A 15,801-nucleotide genomic window follows, 5' to 3' on the forward strand; every position below is an offset into this window, starting at 1 on the left:
TGATTTAAATTTTGTCCATCATTTTTAAAATTTTCCAAAATGGGAAAACGATCATTTTTATCATAAGAAAAAAGCATTTAAGAGTAATTGTGTGAGGGTGCGGGTGGGAGCAGTAAAAGGGAATCAACTTACAAGTTTTCAGCCCACAGAGGTGGCTTTCCAGGTGCCACTGCACTTGGATTTTTTTCCTATGAACCAAATTCCTAGCTCTGGTTTAGTGGAAGCTTATGAAGAACAGCAAAAAGAGTTTGAAGCCATGTAATAAAACTAAAGACAAACCAGAAGACTAATGGGAATTCTGAAAAGTTTTTCAGTCATATCTTACAGTTCTTCTTAGGGAAAAAGTTTTTTAGTGTCTTCTACCTGTGCATATTTACCAGGACTCAAAACTGTCGCTCTCTTTTCAAATAGCTTTTCTACTGGTGACGCAAAAGGCCATTATCAAAATCAAAAAGCAGGGGCCGGCCCGGTGGCGCAAGCGGTTAAGTGCGCGCGCTCCGCTGCGGCGGCCCGGGGTTCGCTGGTTCGGATCCCGGGCGCGCACCGACGCACTGCTTGGTAAGCCATGCTGTGGCGGCGTCCCATATAAAGTGGAGGAAGATAGGCACCGATGTTAGCCCAGGGCCGTCTTCCTCAGGAAAAAAGGAGGAGGATTGGCGGATGTTAGCTCAGGGCTGATCGCCTCACAAAAAAAAAAAAAAAAAAAAAAAAAAAAAAAAAAAAAAATCAAAAAGCAGGGCAGCACAAATCTTAGCTAACTTAACTTTAAGTCATAGTTAAGGTAAGGGAACTACTCCTCTAAAATCATAAAAAGAGACGACATGAATGCTCTAGCTTTCAAGAAGATCTTCACTCCCCTTACTCCTTTTCTTTGCCTATTTTAAAGGAGATAACGCCCAATTCAAAGCACCAGTACAACCAAAAATGTCTATTTTGTGCAAAAAGGTGGAGGTTTGGTGTGACCAGAGAACAACCAATGAATGAACAAGGCAAGAAAATAATGAGTGGTGAGAGGTGGTGTGACATGCTGGTAAAGAGAAGGGGAGGAGCAAGCTTTGGCAAGCGGCCCGAACACATAAATCACTCAGTGGCCCAACTATAAAAAGTGTGCTCGTCTTTAAACTCTTGCCTTTCACTTTCTTAAAAGTAAGCTTCTAATAGAAATGAGAGAGAGAGAGAAATAGACTGACATTCACACCCAAAAAGAAACTTGAAAATAGACTTGAGTTTAAGTGAGGATGTAAAATATAAGTTTCCCAAATACAACTTAAATTTAAAATATCAACTCATATTTTAACTTTCCCATTCACTCAAAATATTCAAAGCTTCTACATCATTGAATAGCTTCAGGAGAGACTTAAGTGGATTCCTCCATTGGACCAATTTCTTAATTTTAATTTTCAAATTGCTGTTCTTTTGTTTGCTGTTCCTTTTCAAATGACAACCACACACTGAAAGAGATCAGACTAATCTAACAATGTAAGAGCCAGAAGCTGCAGTCCTTTGTGAGGGCGAAAGTTAGACTAAAATTAAAATGTGATATCATCAAGCTTACAATTTTAAAATATAAGTAGCTCTGAGTTACTTTTAGTTATTTTGAGTCATTTAAACTCTCCCAAGAGACATTTTGACCATCACGAGTGACCAACGAAAAATGCTCCCAGCTAAAAGCAGACATACCATGTGACTCATCAGACTCAGATATTGTGTTAAACATACAGATTACGTGACTTCTGCAAACATGAGAAAATCCAGGAGGCATCCACCTTGTTAAGACATCAGGGTACAAAAAAACTTTAAGGCAGAAAAATTTTTTTTTAGTGCTAGTGACCTTTATAATTAATACTTGAAAAGTTGACTATCTAAGCATCAAACAGGGTTATACCACTTTATTGACTTGTGATCTTTAGAACACAATTCTAGTTTATTTGGAAAACAAATATAGGCGAGAAAAAAATGCCTAAAATGGAATAAAAAGTAAACTGTACAGTTTGTTGTCATCAAGGATATCCTGTAATTCAAGTAAGTATACTGGCAAACCCTCTCATAAATCAGCTTATGAGGTCAATTCTGTTCAGCATTTTTATAGACTCCACTAAAGGTCTAACATTGCAAATTTAGTTTACCAACAGGCAAGACTATTAGCATCATAGGACCTGAAAACAGAAACTATATTATCTAGTCCATCTCCCTCATTTTACAGAATTGAAGCCCACAGTCATTTGGCTATCTGGTCTAGAACTAGAACAGGTCACTCAACCTTCAGGCGGAGCTTCCAATCTAGCTGGAGAGTCCACAGTGCAGTGGCACCTCTAGGACACTGCATTGCCCCTGCAGAAAAGTTGGCCATCAGAACACTGACAGCCAGGGCCCAGTCCTGGACTACATGGTATCTATTAGCTCTAACACTGATGTTAACATCTAACACCGAATCACCCCTTCCTATCTTATTACGATTATGCATCTGTGGATCAAATAACTTATTTCTGTCTGCTTTTTTCAGATGACTGCAGAATGACATTTTACCCCAAACTTTCTGCAATCCAAAATATTGTGACTAAAGGTTTCTTGAAAGCTATTAGGATTTTAATTACAGAAGCTAATCATCATTAAGTGATGTAGATTTAGCTTGGGACCCTACCTCTGTCCATAAAATGTGTCCCAAAGTGAGGTTCTCAAAATCTTATACACACTGTATGTACGGGGTCCTGGGCACCCCTTGTCCAGGGCACCTGAGCATGAGGGCAAACCTAAGTGTACATATATTCAGATCTCTGGAATTTGCCATAGGTATTTTGTAACAGATGAAATAAGGTTTCTAAAATATAAATATGCACCTTTTTTCTTTCCAAACTGGAAATATCTTTTTTCTATTTCTGAAAGTAAAATATGTTTCATGTGAAAATATCTAGAAGCATATAAACTGCAAAGTGAAAGTGACCTCACAATCCTACCTCCCATAATATCCAGTTTTAACTGTTGGGCGATAGACTGGAGTTAGACTGCCTGGATTTAAATTCTGGCTCTGCCGCTTACGAACTGTGAGAACTCTCAGGGTGTCAGTGTCCTTATCTACAAAACAGAGATAATGACAGCATGTGAGAATTAACAACTAGGGTTTATAAAGTACTTTACAAAGTGTAGGTATTGTTCCAAGCACTTAAAATATATTAACTCATTTTAATAAAGTGGTTGATTGATATGTGTTAAAGCACTTAGTGCCTGAGAATTAGTCGAGTGCTCACTAAATGTTAACTGTTATTTATGTCCTCCCAAAACTTTAATGCACATATAAATACACATATATAGTTTTAACTAAATGGATTCCTATAAACTGTTCTGTAACTTGCTTTTTTCCCTTACTATCTTGCAGACATCCTTCAATATTAACACAAATAGATCCACTTGATCCTTTTTAAGGAGCACATAGTAATAATATTTTCTAACATATGAGGAGTTTTTTTGTGCTAGACACTGTGCTTTAGGTGTATCATCTCACTTAATCCTCATACCAACCCTAAAAAGCATGTGCCATTATCATTCCCATTTAAAGAAAAGCAAAGTGAAAGTTAGCCGGATTAGGTAATTTGCCCAAGATCATACAGCTTAAATGTAGTAGAACCAGGATTTGAACACAGCTTCCTCTGAAACTAAGCAACCATGGCACACTCTATTTTCTATACTGCCATAGTTTTAACCAATGTCTACTAACAGATGTTTAGATGGTTTCCACTTTGGGGGGGTATTTTTAGCAATGCCGCAGCAAACATACTAGATCATGGACTGTGCACTCCTCTTATTTCCGTGTTATATACTTCCAGACATGCAATTGCTGAGTCAAAGAATATTCACATTTAAAATTTTGATACACACTGCCTGACTACTTTCCAGAGACACAGTACCAATTGACCATCCACAGTTATTCGAGAGAGCCAACACAGTACACTGTCCATCTTTCTAATCTTTGCCAGCCTGATCAGTTAAAAACAACCTATGATGTCTTAGTTTTGCTTATGTATTTCTTTGACTAAACTGAGTTAGGCATATTTTCATATATTTTAAGTAATTATTTCTTCTTTTATAAGATGCCTGACTTAAGTTTTTGGCCCAATTTTGCATTGAAAAATTCATTCATTAAGAGATTCAGACTATACTTGAACGATATAATTGTCACAGCCTATTTTTAACTATTTTAAATAGCTGAAATCATATCCTAATGCAAATATTTAAATAATTTCAATTTATACAACTTAAGAAAAAAATCAGACTAAGCTTTAGTTCATGCAGGAACTACAGTTGTTACATCAGAAGCAGAGCACCTTCCCATATATCAACAGGATCAAATCAAAACTACTGTCACACAACTCAGAGGTTGAGAATTTAAGTAGAAACATAGTTTTCCAAACTAAGTAAGATTTTCTGCTATTCAGATGTGACATTAAGACTCTATTGTTTGGACTCTATTTATTTGGACTAGCATATATAATTTCTTTTTTTAAATAACGCCAATTTACTCTTTAGCGGAAAGCTTCCCAGCTTAGATAATAACTCTCTGGAAAGCAACTAATCAATGTCCTTATCACTGTCATGATCATCACTGTCATCATCACAGTTACCATTTACTAAGCACCTTCTCTGTGCCAGACGGTGCTGTGTGCATTATCTCACTTAATCGTCACAACCACCATATGAGATAGGTACTATTTCCCCATTTTACAAACGAGAAACTCAGGCTCAGAGCGGTTAAGTTACTTGCCAGATACCTCTCAACTAGAAAGTGGTAGAGCTGGGATTTGAACCCTTTCTGACTCCAAGGCTATTGTTCTATTGTTCTAACATCATGCCTACCCTTTAGAGCAGACTCAATTAGCTAAACAAAGCTAAAGCCAAAAATAAATACGTAACTTCCTAAAGGCAATTCAAGAGAATTACTAGTCTTTTCTTACATAATCACCTTACTTATTGTTGATAAATCTTAAATCGCTGTATAATTTCTGGTTTTAAAGAAACTTAAAAGGATCAACTCGCCCATCCTTCTACACAAACAAGGCTGTGTTGACCTTCCTCTCATTTAACCTGCCCCCTTGCCCAAACAGCTCTATAAGCTGTTTAAAGAGTTTTATAATCTGTTGGGAACTTTTGCAATTATTTCACAGATTGTTTAAAATAAATATCCTATGCTGTCCTTAGTTACTAGTCTAAACAGGGAAAAGAGTATCGGAATGCTTTACTGTATGAGCGGGGGGATTAACCGACACTGAGTGGCAGCCGGAATCCTGGAAGCGATGCCATCATTAGGGTTGAAGTTCAGGTTTAAGCTGCATCTAGATGGGTTCTCAGGAGCCCCGAAATAACCTCAGGAGGACAGAAAGGTCTTCTAGCAGTGACAAAGCAGTCCTTCTTACCTGCTTGGCAGCCTTACAATCAGAAAGCCCTTCTCACATCTATCCTAAATCTCTCCCACTGAATTCAAACCCTCTTCTTGTTCTCATATTCTCCACAAAAATGAAGAACTTCACCATAGCAATTAACTTGCTCAAATTCTCACAGCAAATAAGAAAAAGGTAGCTGGAATCAGTACTGATTTTCTTTGATCCTGTTCATTGCAAAATCAAAAGTTCTAACTTTTCAGTCCATTTAGCTAAGGGAAGAATTGCTCGTCTCCCTCAAGAAAATGGTGAAACTGATTTGCAGAGTTACCTTTCTGAAATCTTCATGACTAGTACCTACCTGAGAATTTCAAAAACAGAAACCCTTCACAGTGCTTTTAAAGGTCTTTATTAATAAAAATAAAACCAAAGGTAACTTTTATCAAACACTTCTGTGTCGGGTACAGTGCTAAACGTTTAACGTACATGACATTCTCTGATCTTCATAATTCTGTGAAGTAGACGTTTTCCACATTAACAAATCAGAAAACTGAGGCTTAGTTAAGTCACCAACCTAGACGCACAACTAGTAAGCAGAACCTGGTCTGCCTTATAGCAGGACCTAAGCTCATAGGCCATTCAGCTACACCCTCTCTCACCTGACCTTTCAATTTAAACGGGTAGGCCTCCCTTTAGAGAGTACTCAGCTCTGGAAAGCATCAAGTTCTTTATAATAAATTGTATTTTCCTCATCTCTTTCCACTATAAAATTTGTGGAAATATAAAACCCAAAGGTTTCACAAAACTGAAGAGAGTCATACTTAAGAATGCAGCCAACAGTTTTTAAAAACTAAGAAAAAAAAAAAAATATGTGCACTAAGACTTAGGAGCAGTAGTCTGAGCTACTATAGAACTTCTGCACTGGATAACCACCTGGTAATAGTCCATTTTGAAACTCTACTTTGTTCCATTAATCTATCTATCTATCTATCCATCTATCTATCAATTCTCACACCTAAACCAAACTATTTTATTTTCAGAGCTGTAAAATATAATTTGACATCAGGTTAGACAAGCCTCTTCTCTTTTCTTTCGTTTCCTCCCAAAATTCTTACAAATTCTTTCATGTGAATTTTTAAATCTGCTTGTAAAGTTCAATTAAAAATACTGTTGGCAACTGGGAATCTATCCAACGAACCTGAAATCAACAATCCAAAGAGGCTTATGCACTCCTATGTTCACTGCAGCATTATTCACTATAGCCAAGAAGTGGAAGCAACCTAAGTGTCCCTCAACTGACGACTGGATCAAGAAAATGTGGTATATATATACAATGGAATACTACTCAGCCAGAAAAAAAGATAAAATCCTCCCATTTGCAACAACATGGATGGGCCTGGAGGGTATTATGTTAAGTGAAATAGCCAGAAAGAGAAAAACAAACACTGTATGATCTCACTCATATGTGGAATATAAACCAACACACAGACAGAGAAAACTGTATTGTGGTTATACCAGGGGCAATGGGGGTGGGGGGTGGGCACAAGGGGTGAAGGGAGACATATATATGGTGATGGACAAACAAAAATGTACAACTCAAAATTTCACAATGTTAAAAACTATTAAAACATCAATAAAAAAATTAATTAATTAAAAAAAAATACTGTTGGGACTTTGACTGGGTATCCTCTTTTTGAAAAAAGGAAAAAGCATGATTTAAACTAACCCAGCCTTAGCCTTGGGCTTAAAATTACCATTTTGATTTAGTTTCTTTGCCAAGGTATTTCCGCCACCAGGGGAACAAATATCCAAACTGAAGGTTAAGGTTTTTTAAAGTCCCTTTTAAAAAGCTGCATCCAAACTTACAGTTATTGATTATAGAAAACAAAATAAGATATTCAATTGCAACTGTCTTGCAAACACCAACAATATTCACAGTGGTGTTTGCAAGACAGTTAAGGTTTCAGTGTGACCAAAGACAGAAAACTAGAAGAAAGAGCTAAGCTAATAGTTCCACTGGTTTTCAAATAATTGGAATCATTAGCACCTGTCATATACCAGACAGTATGCTAGCTAGTAGGGAGAGACCCAAATAGTAAGAGAGATGATATGAGCACTCTAAGATCCTATAATATTGTTGAAAAAAGTGAGACTAACCCACAAAAACAATTAGTGCATGGGACAAATAAGCCTGGGTGGGCCTTTCTGATATAAGCAGGGCTTCAGAACAGGGACAGGTCAGTGTGGCTGCAGTGCCTGATAAAAACTAATAAACTGGGCAGTTCAGCTCTAGCTTAATTGAATGCCTAGTGGTAATCAAAATTTAATGACAGCTATTTAGAAGCCCATATGAAGAAACACAGTGATGATCTCAACTTGGTTTATAAATCAAGACTGATCCACACATACAGCACCTCATAGAAGGGCCGAGATCCCACAAGCAAGCATCTCTCACTGTCCTTGCAGCAGCTACGCCAGGCGATACATGTAAACCTGGCCAGGACCACATTACCCCAACAGGAAATCCTCAAACGTTTCCTGGCTCAGGGGGCTATTCAATGCCAGAATCTGATCTTAATCCCCTTGTACTTGGCCTGAAAAGTCCCTATTCCACAGGACTTGCATGCACAAAACCTCCACTCAGTTTCCTGACATCAAGGAAATTTACTAGTTCACTCAGAAGACCTAGTGTGTGGGCTCATCTATTTGTGGAAAGAGGTAGTTCTGTCCAAAATTACTCAGTCAGAAATTTTTACCAGCACTAGATTTATTTTTTAAAAAAATAAATTTTTTAAAAAAATTTTCAATTTTTTAAATTGAATAAACAGGATGAGCACTGTAGCTCCTTCCAAGGAGCAAAAAAAAACAATGCTAAACATAGCTGGGAATGATGGTTGGGGGAATTGGGGTGGAAACTGTTAAAATTTAAATCATATGCAAAGTCTATGGTTATTTAATTTTTAAAGCATTGTTAGATAATGCAAGCAAGACATCTCCGTGACGTCTTTACCAATCTGTCATGCCAGTAAGCATTACTTAGGCAGCGTATCTTCTTTGAAAATGAGTTAGAAAACTTACCTGCAAGTTGGTTTTAAGGCAGTTTCACTAAAATCAGGAAGTTAAGACTATTTAACCTGCGGAGGTTCCTTTCAGTCCTATTATGCTGTTTACACTTTTTAACGGTAATTATTAAGTACTGTAACTAGGCAGACAACACAGCAAGATGTGAAGTTTTCACACACAAACTTCAGAACTCTATTTCCAATGAGATACATTGTAAATCATATAACAGTACTTCACTTCACATCCTATAGATTTTATTAAGTGAAATTGGGATAATTTGGCGGGTTGTACATTTTTAGAAGTGAAATAAATACTCCATATAGTTCCCTACATACTTTAAGAGCTGTGAAGATCAGGGGGCCAGCCCAGTGGCATAGCAGTTAAATTCTCACGCTCTGCTTTGGCAGCCCAGGGTTTGCAGGTTCGGATACTGGGCGAGGACCAACGCAGGGCTTGTCAAGCCATGCTATGGTGGTGTCTCATATAAAGTAAAGGAAGATGGGCACGGGTGTTAGCCCAGGGCCAATCTTCCTCAGCAAAAAGAGGATTGGCAACATATGTTAGCTCAGGACTAATCTTCCTCACAAAAAAAAAAAAAAGAGTTGTGAAGATCAAACGGAAGAGGTAAAATTGCTTTATAAAAGGTAAGACACTACCCAACATAAGGTTATGCATGCCGTGGAACAATAAAAATCCTAAATCCAGGATAACGGTTATTTCTGGGGAGGGAGGGAAAGGAAGGACTACAATGGCATCTCAAACTGTATCTGTCATGTTTGTTACTTAAACAAAACCCAAGGCAAATATGGCAAAATATTAAGATTTGTACAGCAGACACAAGAATGTTCCTTATTTTTCTCTATAACTTTGTGTATGTTTATAATAATTCATAATAAAAACTGCAACTATAAGTTTATAATATAATCTTGAGAAAATAAAAATGATAGTTTCCAAGGAATTTTAAAGGTTTCTTATGGATAATTTTTATTTTTTTTAATTTTATTTGTTTTGTTTTTGCTGAGGAAGATTCATCCTGAGCTAGCATCTGTGCCAATCCTCTATTTTGTATGTAGGTCACTGCCACATTATGTCTGACCAGTGGCGTAGGCTCATGCCCAGGATCTGAACCTGTGAAGCCAGGCTACTGGAGCAGAGTATGATGAACTTAACCACTATGCCACGGGGTTGGCCCCCTCTTATGGATAATTTTTAAAGCTACTTAACTTTATACATAAATAGAGTATCTTGATTTCTACTAACAACTACCTATTTTCCTTATTAATATCGTCACCATCTCTTTTCTTTCTTACACCTCCATCTGACAGAGTTTAAATTAAAAAGCACAACTCTCTCCAGGGCCTGTGGACAAGGAAGTTCAGTAAGTTGGGCTCAGTGGAAGTGACAGTCCTGAGAACAGTTGGGTAGAGGGAGGAGAGAGCACAGAAGACCACTGCCCAGTGGGAAAGGCAGCCGGATTTCTGAAGCTGGGTTTTCAATGAGGCTTCATTATTTTGTTTTAAGTATCATGACTTCCCAGAATACCAAAGAGACCCTATATTTAAAAGATTAAAAATATATCCCATACATGCTAAAATATTTCTGGATCAAATAACATAACATCAAGGATATGCTGCAAAATAATATGGAGGGAATAGGTGCAGGTATACACAAAACAAGACTGGTCATGGTTTGAAAACTTTAAGCTGGTGATGGTACATGGGAATACATTATACTCTCCTATTTACTTTTGTGTGTATTTAAATTTTTCTGTAATAAAGTTTAAAAAAAAACTCAAACTAAAATAAATGATTTAACTATCATTGCTTTAAAAAGTCTTGCCCAATTTTCAATTTGTTAGGCCTAATCATGGCAAGGAGATCAGGCAGCCAGGCCAGGGTTAGGCCTGACACCACTGCTAGTCAGCTGTGTGCCCTGGTCTTAGTTACTCAGTCTCTTTGGTTTTGAGTTTATCCATCTGAAAAAACGAAAGGGTTGGATGAGGTGATATCTAAGTTCCTTTTTAGATACGGATTTATAAAACTGACTTTATTAAAAAAATTGTAAATACAATTAAGAACTGCAAATGTTACTAACGAAACACTATGGCCACAAGAGAGTATCTTTAATCCCTCACTTATTTATTTATTTATTTGCCAAATATTTAGGGAATGTGTACTATGTGCCAGGCGGTGTTACACGTGGGTAGAATACAAAGTTAAATGACGCAGAATTTTGCCTTCAAGATCCAGTCTAATCATGGAAGAGAGATGTATAAACAAATGCCAACAATACAATGTAAATACAATGATAGCGACGACGGAGTTGAAAATACCGAAAGGCCTGCATAGTGTGAGTGAGCAGGTAACTGTAATTTCATATGCAGACAGTGAGAGAAATTAAGTGTCAGGGGATGAGACTGGATAGGAAAGTTGGGACTAGACTGAGAAGCATCATGAATGTGATGCCAAGGAATTTGGATGGTGTCTGGAAAAGTGATAAGGAAGGCATTTTAAAGATTCTAAGCCTGGCGATGATGTGGTCCAATTTACATTTCAGATGAATTGCTGGAGCAGGAAATATAGATTTGGTGGTGGTTGGCGGTGTCCGGAGGACAGAGAAGGGAAACAAAGAAGGGAAGGGAGGTTTACCTAGTAGTTGGGAGATAACTAAAATGGTCCAGCAGGTACGATGAGGGCGTGAACCAAGGCAGTATTCACAGATTCCTGGGATACTGTTATAGTAGCATCTTGAGTTTTGGAGTAGGGAAAATAAAGTACTGAATTACATGAGTAAGTGGTTGTTAATGTACAATGAAGGTAATCAGTTCCTTCTCCAAAGTACAAATGAAGCAAAAGTTTTAGAAATGCAGATTTTAGGTACTCTGCTATAATATTTCTCCCTCCATCTTTCAAGATAATATAGAAACTACAGCATGAAACTCTAGCATCGATTCATCATCGGTGGGTTACCAGCTTTAGGCACAGTGCCTAGCACATAGTAGGTGCTTAATAAAGTGAGTTATGTGTTGAATGTGATGTAATAAACAAATGAAACAAACGGTGCCACATGAGGAGGTTAACTCCCTGCTTGCTGGCCATATTAGCAATGACCTGATAAAAAGCACAAGTAAGGAAAGATGAAAATTCATTTTCAGGTGATTTTTATGCCTCTCTGTAATCCAGCGCCGCCCCCCCCAAGTTTTTACATTGTATCAACAAAAGATCCTCACTGTTACCTCTTAAAACAGTGGGGTGGATAGTTAAGTTCTTTTTATCTAGGAGTTAGACTATTCCCCACATGCAGACTGTAATAGAAGATATTTTTTTCCTTATAAATTACACAGTGCCTTTTATCTTGCCCCCAAAGAGGCATTTCTAAGAGAAGTATTAGAAGTGCTCAGTAAGTTCTAGGTGCCACAAACCATGTGGCCTTTTTTTTCAATTTTTATAAAACAATGGCAATATTTTTTCCCTCAAAAACCATTATCTTTATTTGAATAGAGGTACAAAGTCAAGCACAGAAAGGTAGATCATCTTAGACAATATCCTGATGTCAATAACTATTGGTCTGAAATTAGAAAACTCTGCCTATCTTTTCATTATTACCTCCTTATACTTTCAGATTTTTCTCAGCAGTGAGTCAGTGGTACTAAAACATCAAAACCTGGAAATCTGATCATTCTATTCCACGCCGATAACTTTATAAAACGTTAATACCATCCCAAATGTTATTGGCAATAATAATATACAAATCATAATAATCAGCTGAACATTAAATATGTGCCATGTCATAGGCTTAACACTTTATACACATTATCTCATTTGATTTTGATCCTCCTATTAACCCTAAGAAGTGGTACATAAAGTTACTGCCATTTTGCAGTATTGACAAGTGGGCTCAGAGAAGATGTGTGTCTTCATCTGATGTTAAACAACCAAAACAAGCCTGTCAGACCCAGTGGTCCAGGACTCTTCACCACTCTGTAGTACTGCCTCTCCCAAACCACAGGAGGTCAGTCAGCAGGTATTATCCCTATTTTAAAGATGGAAAACCTGATGCTCAGAAAGTTGAGAAGATTTGCTCAAGGTCACACATTTAGAAATGGAGCCAGCATGGGGCTCCTATCAGAGCCTCTACCATAAACCACTCCACGGGAATCAGCAATGTATAAAATCCCCACCCTTGTTTTAAAAAAATCAAACACAGAATGGCTTTGTCAACATAACGTAAAGGTCATGAGGTTCTGGGGAAAAAAAAAAAAACAGTAAAGTTTCTTTTTGACATACCAAGGCCACCTTTAACTCAAATCATAAGAGGAGCTAATTTAGAAAATAATGCTTTTCAGATTTCTAACGTGTCCATTTATTTTTGTTTCCCAATATTTATGTGTTTCTTTTATAGCCCACATTCAACTGCCAGTTTTCAATACTTATCAGAGACTTGGGAAAAGGTTAAAGAGCAATTTTCTGTCCTTAACCCACAGAGAAAACAATGTCTCCAATTAATCCTCACAGAATCTAATGCCAAGCAGGTGCAATATTTCTCTGATGCATTGCCTCAGGGGGAGTGAGGGGCTGGGAGTGGAGAGGGGAGAGAGAAACATTAAAAACAAACCGTATTTGGGGGGCTCATTTCTTCTAAGTGACTTGAATCTCGTAAGGCATTTGGCTGTTGACAAGATGATCCTGCCCTTGAATACAAGGAAGTTGCACCCAGTCTCACAAAGTACAGATTCAATCACCCCAAACAGAAGTCTGGACTTCCCTCCAAGACAAATATGGAATTCAATCTGTGTGATGCCTTGAATGCAGCTAACTAATTTGCATCCTTTATTATGACCATACAAGGGAAAAGAGCTACCTTCCTAGTCCTTCCTTGAGGGGGAAGCAATAGAGGAAAAAGCATAATATTTAAATCGCATAGCAAAGATCTAAAACTTTTCCATTAAGATACACACCCTGGCTGAGTCATCAGCATAATACCCTCCAGTGGATCACCTCCGTACTAACTACCTTTCCTATACATGATCGTTCCAACTCAGTTAATTCTAGTCAAAACAGAATGGGTAAGAAGCTATAACCTGTTTCATTCTTTTTGCTTAGCATTTTAACCCTATAATTTTTAGAGTAAATGCACTGACCTTAATTCACTTAAGTAGTTAATCTATAGCTAAATGAATAAAGAAACCACAGCTGAGTGAAAATTATATCTGAAAACAGCCAATAGCCAACGCAGTAAAGCAACCTAAAGAAAATTGCTTCATGAACCAATGAGAATGTTTTAAATCCAAAATAAAGATTATGAGGAGGAAAATTCTCTTAACCTAAAGTTAATGAGTGGACACTTTTCATATATGATAGCTATTTCCAAAATAGTTGTGTAAGAGTTCCTACACTGCAATCCAGTAGGAGAGCTCTGTCTCAACTGGATAGTAACTACCCAAGCTCAAAAATCAGCTGGAGCCCTCTGTGGTAATTTTTAAAACCATTCTCCCTGACTACTGTCCAAATAGTTGACTATGGCATATGGGGGACTGAGTTTCCTGAAACTTTTTACAGGCCATCATCCACTCACAAAGATGCAAAGCTGTTCACAGTGGAAGCTGACACACCAGGCAACTCCAGTTCCAAGCTCTGCTCCGACCTTCAAAGTACCTGATCCCATCCACCCACCTGAAAACGTTTCCCATTCTGTCTCCATCACATTAAAACACAAAACAGAATTTTAGGTGAATTCTTTTAAAATTAAAAAAGCTTTAATACTTCTTCAGATACCAAGTTGATAAATGTCTTATGTCTCTATGTCTAAGGCCCTGCAACTATATTGCCTGAATTTGAATCCCTGATTCCACTCTTGCTAGCTGTGTGATCTTACAGAAGTTAATGCATCTGTCTGAGCCTTGGTTTTCACATCAGTCAAAGAGATTCTTGTGAGTTAATACATATTATGCATTTAGAACAGTAGCTGACACATAACAAATAGTCAATTTGAAGAAATTATTATCATTATTATTGCTATCATCACTGTTGCTAACTTGACAATTATACTATTAACATGTCACCTTTGCCATCCTTTCAGTATGTAGAAAAATCTATCAAAAGATAACTAGATCTCTGATCTACTACTAAGCTAAAAAAAATATATATATACTGACAGTTTGGTCAGCAAGTTACATCTTCCAAAGAACTTGTGATTTAACATCACAAGGACTCAACTATAATAACAGTTTAGGATTCATTTGGATCTCTTATGAGTAACTATTACAGATTTCAGACAGCCCCTAAGTTATGAGTATTAAACTTCTGAAAACATGAAGCCAAAAACGTTTTGTCTTCAAAATAATCATAATACATTTGGAGAGACAGATGCATCTACAACTAGGCTACACCATAAAAAGCAAAAGTCTAGTCATTTGAACAGGGGATTAAATGTGTTAATTTTTCCTGGAGTTAAAAAAAAAAAAGAAAACAGCAGTAGCAACAAAAATAATACTAAAGATTGAAAAGTTATAGGTTATGAAATATATGCACCATGAATATGCCATGATTATGAATACATATCTAAGATTTTGTATAAAACTTAATTTATACAAATTAAAATACTAAGGTAGAAAAAAACACATTAGCATCATAGAATGAAAAATAAGCCACAAACTACCATAAGATATTCGCAACACATAAAAATAAAGAAATACAACAATGGTAATATAGTATTAATAGCTATTCTTATATAGGTCTTACTAAGTATCAGGCATTGTTCTAAACAATATACATGTATCTTTAACACATGAAGAATTCCTATAAATCAATAATAAAAACACAAACAACAAAATAAAAAATGGGCAAAACTTCCAAATAGGAATTTCAGAGAAGAGAAAACACAAATGGCTCGTACACATAATGAAAGATGCTCAACTACAATTCTAATCAGAGAAATGAAAATTAAAACCCCAACGTGATATCGTTTTGCATCCTAGATTGGTAAACTTAAAAAGCTGTCGCTATCTAGTTTTGTTGAGGAAGTAGAATGGGAACTCTTATCCACTGCTGGTGAAGGTATATATATTGGTAACTGTGCTCTGGAGAGCTGTTTGATATCACTCAGTCAAGCTGAACACACCCATACGCAATGACCAAGCAATTCCACTCCTAAGTATATACTGTAAAGATACTCCCGCACATGTGAACACGGGCAGTGCTTAAAAATGGTCACAGAAGCATTGTTCCTACAGGAAAAAAAATAGGAAACAATACAAATGACCATCAACAGAAGTGGAATAAAAAAAAAAATACTGTGGTATGTTCATATAACTGAAAACCACACAGCAGTGAAAATGAACCAAGTACCACCACATGGATGAATCTCAGAA

At 37.0% G+C, this 15,801-nt stretch overlaps 1 protein-coding gene across 5 annotated transcripts in view; it reads right to left on the reverse strand.

The window, feature by feature from the left end:
* The window catches only part of STK38L (serine/threonine kinase 38 like), a 77,793-nt gene that overhangs the window by 40,700 nt on the left and 21,292 nt on the right, over positions 1-15,801 (reverse strand). For 2 of the 5 annotated variants that reach the window (XM_058558610.1, XM_058558608.1), the window contains exon 3: positions 2,955-3,072. The exons of the other annotated variants lie outside the window; for them this stretch is intronic. In XM_058558610.1, coding sequence (XP_058414593.1) covers positions 2,955-2,961 — 7 coding nt within the window. In that variant the 5' untranslated portion in view covers positions 2,962-3,072. The remainder of the gene's footprint in view (positions 1-2,954; positions 3,073-15,801) is intronic. 5 annotated transcript variants of the gene reach the window in all.

Source organism: Diceros bicornis, chromosome 17 (assembly GCF_020826845.1).
Source record: "Diceros bicornis minor isolate mBicDic1 chromosome 17, mDicBic1.mat.cur, whole genome shotgun sequence".
Taxonomy (NCBI): Eukaryota; Metazoa; Chordata; class Mammalia; order Perissodactyla; family Rhinocerotidae; genus Diceros; species Diceros bicornis.